This window comes from Mus pahari, chromosome 10, assembly GCF_900095145.1.
Source record: "Mus pahari chromosome 10, PAHARI_EIJ_v1.1, whole genome shotgun sequence".
NCBI lineage: Eukaryota > Metazoa > Chordata > Mammalia > Rodentia > Muridae > Mus > Mus pahari.
The window spans coordinates 112,686,890-112,692,425 of NC_034599.1; the positions used below are offsets into that span (position 1 = coordinate 112,686,890).

General features: G+C 46.7%; 1 protein-coding gene across 1 annotated transcript in view; it reads right to left on the reverse strand.

Annotated features, from left to right (window-relative positions):
• Positions 1 to 5,536, reverse strand: part of Scn11a (sodium voltage-gated channel alpha subunit 11) — a 69,040-nt gene that overhangs the window by 40,355 nt on the left and 23,149 nt on the right. The window contains exons 11-12 of the mRNA XM_021207846.1: positions 2,505 to 2,634; positions 941 to 1,179 (exon numbers count right to left, since the gene is read on the reverse strand). Of these exons, the coding sequence (XP_021063505.1) occupies positions 941 to 1,179; positions 2,505 to 2,634 (369 nt within the window). The remainder of the gene's footprint in view (positions 1 to 940; positions 1,180 to 2,504; positions 2,635 to 5,536) is intronic.

Genomic DNA, 5,536 nt, shown 5'->3' on the forward strand with positions numbered 1-5,536 from the left:
AGACAGGGTTTCTCTGTATAGCCCTGGCTGTCCTGGAACTCACTCTGTAGACCAGGCTGGCCTCGAACTCAGAAATCCGCCTGCCTCTGCCTCCCGAGTACTGGGATTAAAGGCGTGCGCCACCACGCCCGGCTTTACATTTTGAAACTTGCATGTCACATTCTCTTCTTGTTTGTCTTCCTCCCCGCTGCCCTCCCCTCTGCTCCACTGCCCTCCCCCATTCCTCCTGATTTGTCTCACTAGCGCCCCCTAAGAAAATACTTAAAACTGGAGAGGTTCCTTATTTTAATATTTAAAACGTATGTATTGCATTTTCAGTCACAGAAATAGAGCTTTAGAAGAAGATTGGATACTCTGGAAAGATTTTCAATCCATTAATCCATTAGCTAATTAGAGTAAAGCATCCACTGACTAATTGTTTCTGATGTATGAGAGACTCAATTCCCCATGAGGGGGAAAAACGCCTCCCACAGGAACCATGAAAGAGAGTGAGCAATCGTTCAAAGTTTGGCTTCCTCCTTATCTTAGGTTTCCCAGTTTAACAGAGACTTGCTCTGTTTCATACGAACCAGTGACATCCAGGAGTCCACCCTATCCTGTCTTTCGGGAACACCACCCACATCTTCCAGGCCTGGCTCATCTTTCCTGAGAGCTACACCCCAGCTCCAGTTTAGCATCTTCTCAGTCTTCTCTAATATCCAGAACATTACTTTTGGGATTCTCTACTATCGCATCTCCTACATGGCTCAAGGGACCTTTAGAAGGCCCATGGGAAACCATAGATGTGACCTGCACAGAACTCAGACCCAAACTCATCTTTTGCCTTTATTCCATTCAAGGAAACCAAGGTTTCAGTTTGGGTTAGGTGACTGAAAACACTTGCACTTCAACAGAGTTATGCCTAAAAATTCTTTTATGCTTTACAAGAGCCCAAGATTACCCAATTTCCTATTTTCAGTATCTCTTTTAAAGAGTTATCCATATCGTGGTGCTCCATGGCCAAGAAGACAGTATTGACGATGATGCAGATGGTGATGGCCAGCTCAGTGAAGGGGTCTGTCATGACAGTCCGCAGGACCTTCTTTATGCACAGCCACCGAGGGCTACACTCCCACACCAGGTACTTGGATGCCAAGTTTTTCCCACACGGGAAACAAGGCTCCTGGGATTTTTCTTGTTCTGGAAGAGGATGGAAGAATGATCAGGTGTTTGCTCTGAATCACTCTGGCTGCTCTCTGCCTATGTGTTTAACCTCTTCCTTCTTCCCCAGCAAATGACCTCTGCGTGTAGCTAGCACATGGTAAAGTCAAGTACATCCGATGGGGATCCAGAGGTAAGCATAAGAGAGGGGGTGAGCTCTGCTTTCTGAGAGAGCCCGTGGTGGTGGCTGTGACCATTGCCAAGGGATGCCAGGACTTGGGAGAAGACGAGAAGGTCAGGGAAGGGCAGGGACAGTTGAAGGTACTGTGACGGTTAATGTTGATTGTTAATTTGGCAGGATCTAAAAATACCAGGGAACAAAAGAGGATGAACATCTGGGCGTGTCTGCAAGGGAATTCCTAGATTCCTGGGGGGGGGGAAGACCCACTCTAAATATAGAAGGCACCATTTCTCAGGCTGGAGTCTTGAATTGAATGAAGAAAATTGGGAACACCATCAACTCGTTTTCTCTCTCTCTCTCTCTCTCTCTCTCTCTCTCTCTCTCTCTCTCTCCCCCTTCTTGACTGTAGTCACAGTGTGACTAGCTGCCTCTCATCCCTGCTTCCATGCCCTCCCCATCATGATGATGTATACCCTCAAATTGTGAGCCCAAATAAACCCTTCCCCCTTTCTTCCTTCAGTTGCTCCTGTCAAGTTATTTTTTTTCACTGGGTGTTCTATCAGTTTCTTGAGCTCACACCCTTAGGTGCCTATACCCCTGATTTTCTAGGTACTGTTTCAGAGACTCCTGCAGGCCAAGAGAGGCCATGTAATAATTCAAATGTGCAGAAGGCCCCATCTGCCCCCAGTGTTTCATGATCTTGAGTGTCTATACCTTTCCTGGAGCTCACTGTTTACTGTCAACCAGGGCTAGCAGAGGGTCCTGGCTGGTCTATATGGTCTTCTTTTTCCCATGACAGACTCCTGGCTCTAACCTTGAGAAAAACTGCCACCTCCTGGTAAGGTCTTTTATGTCACCCTGTTGGCTATGTCATTCAGGCCTCCTGAGGCTGGCCAGCCAGCTATGAGGTGCCATCTCTGTTCTCTGGCGGAAATCTCTTACTACCCTCTAGCCAACCCACACCCAGGGGCCCACTGCAGGGGAGCACACCTCTCAGGAAGGCCCACTTCACTCAGACCGCTCTGCTTGTGTGCTCCTGAGATATGGGGAGTCTGTCTTTGCAGGATAGCACAGTGGGGTGGTCCCAGGAAGCTTCCTCTATGGAGGGCTTCTAGGGGGGTGCTGGGGATGAGGGAGATAAAGATGTCACAGGAGTTGGCTTTCCTGGTAATGTGGAACTTACCCTGCATGGTGATGGTTAAGATACTGACGGCACTCAGCGCTCTCTGCCTATGGAGGGGGTCCACGTGCTCATCAAAGATATCTACAGGCAAGTTCTGGGACAGTCGTTTTGTTTGCTCAAGGAGTTGTGGCTGTAAGAGAAAAAGCATGGTGGGCCTTCTAAAGGTGGGAGTTGACACTCCCCAAATTTTATAAAGACATCAAATGAAGATGAGGAGCACTTTATCCGGAGAGGTCCGCAGCACCATAATGGCGTATCAGGCATTCAGTTTTCTTTGCCCGTGTGGAATAAGCCAGAGAAGTAGGGTTTGATCACTCATTGTTCCTCCTACACATGAACATTTCTCGAGTCTGACCTACAGAAACTTTATATTTTATTCACTTTTAACAAAGGGCAAACAAAATGCTCTCTACCCTAGTGATAAGGATAACTTTACTAGCGAGCATCCCCCATACCTCATTTCTGTCTATCCACAGACACATGGTCCACTCAGTACCTTTGCTGGGAGTCCTCACAAGCACCTCGACACTGATGCATCCAAAATAAAACTGGCCATCTTTTCCATCCCTAACGCACGTCCTTTCTTGTCTCTACAAATCACCTATTCAGTAAGCCACAATCGCTACTCAACTCAACTGCCAGGCTTCACCTTCTGTGGGTAAATATGTCTCTCTTCATCCTTGCTCTTGGCTGTTTCCTATGGATTCAAACACTCCCTCCCTGGAGAACGAGGGTGTCTTCTGAGACTCAGAAAGCTAAGGAAAGCCCCAAGATTTACGAGGTTTGGAAAGCTAAACTATCCATGAGGTGTGGTGTTAGAAATATTTCATATTTTGTATCTGTATGTGGTCCAGCACAGGAGTAGAGGTCAGAGGGCAACTTGAAAGGATGGGTCCTCTCCTTCTATCCCACCACAAGGGTCTCGAGAGGTAAATTAAGGTGGTCAGGCTTGGGAGTGCATTCCCTTAGCCCTGGGCCATCTCGCTGGGCTACTTCCATGAGATTATAAAATTAGTAGACAGTTGCTGGGGAGAGCAGACTGGCTGACTACAGTTGTACACTGACTTCTGGAATACAGCTTCTTCGAGGCATCACCCACACTGGGGAGGGGTTTTCAATGATAAAGATGTCTTAGAGTCCCCCCATGTGCCTATAAGAAACCCCAATAAAATTACTGACTTGCCAGGCTAGGTTTGGGTGGAGTTCTTTCTTTGGTCTGTCATTGATGCCCTACCTGGGTAAAAAGATGTTTTATTCTCCCCAGGAAAAGTTACACATTGTTCCAGGCCCTCATGCAAGCTGCTGCCACTTCTTATTTAGGTTACCGTGGCAACGTCTTAATTGGTTTCTCTAGTCTCTCCTCCAACTCCCTCTCTTCAGTGTGTTTAGCTCATTGAAAAAGAAATTTTCAGCTTCAGACCATGAGCTTTAAATCATTATAACTAGGCTCAAACACACCTTCATTAATCAAAATAGCAGCTATTACAATCAACATGTTTTTGCCAACAAGAGCTAAGTTTTTTATCCCCATGGCGCACGAATCCCTGCTCCAGGGTTCCAGGGACTCTCTGGAAAGCCTCCCCTGCATCCTGCCAGTTGTGGTAGCCTTTTCGAAGCAAAAGGATGTCAAGATGCATGAAGATGGTAGGCTGGTGGGATCGGGTGGATGTAGCAGATGAGACAAAGTTTTGATGCCCTACTGGTTTAACTTTCGAAAGGTGGGTTGAGTGTGATGTGGGCAGGCGTTGTGGAGGACGGGCCCTTGCTGTTGACCAATGCCAGGGGCAAGCGGTGTGGTTTGGGCCGCATGCACCTCCTCTACTGAGCATGCTCCCCGGATGCAATGGTTTCACTTTAGGAAACTAAAGAGGATCAGACGGGCAGCTCCCAGGACCTTTTCCTGGTGTAGGTTTGGCTTATAAAAGTGCTTTGTGATCACCGATCATCACTGGCTGTTGCATGAGACCCACTGTTCCTCGGATGTCACAATCCAATAGAGAAAAGGCCCGTCGTTGTTGTGGAGCATAAAGGTTCAAACACACAAAACAGTGTGTTCGGATTTTCAGTCAGCTCACACATCACCCACTGCTGAGTTGCTCCAGATCTTTAGTGTGCTCCAAATCTCAAACAGCCTTGAATGTTCATTTCGAGCCCACTGACCACTTCTCAAGTTGGAAGAGGATGGGCTTTGATGATCGACAGGCTGTGATGGTGGCTGTCAATCAGCCACAGTTAACTCTGCATGGCTGGCCACTAGGCTCACCATCTCCAAGATCTTGCCTCCTTTACAAGGCTTGTTGAGCCACCACTGCATTGTACAGTCACGGGGGTGCTGGGTCTGACACTGATGTTACGAGTCATCTCTGCTGCTTTATGATTCATTTTGAAATCAAATAAGAAACTTGGCCTAACTTCGTTTCCATAGTATAAGGCAGGGATTCTCAACCTGTGGGCCACTACCACTTTGAGGGTCTAATGACTTTTTCACAGAGGTCACCTAAGACCACCAGAAAACACAGATATTTCGTTATGATTCATAACAGTAGCAAAATTGCAGTTATGAAGTAGTAATGAAATGATTTTATGGTTGGAGGTCACCACAGCATGAGGAACTGTATTACAGAGTCACAGCATTAGGAAGGTTGAGATATAACTGACATAAGGTAAATATAAAATACACAGCAAGTAAAAACATTTAGCAAGAAAATCTAAGGCATGAGATGAGCATTAAAGCCGGGCATAGAAGCAGATCTTGATTGTTGAGGTTGTATTCCAATAGCAAGCAGTAAATGTCAACAATGTAAAATAACAGTTACTTTTGTATCAACCTACATCCAAGATTTTAAAAACGCACATCACCAGTTGGGCCTTGTGGTTCAAGCCTTTAATCCCAGGACTCAGGAGACAAAGGCAAATGGATCCCTATAAATTTGACACTAGCCTGGTCTACATAGCAAGCTCCAAGACAGCCAGGGCCACATGTGTGACGAGAGAGAGAGAGAGAGAGAGAGAGAGAGAGAGAGAGAGAGAGA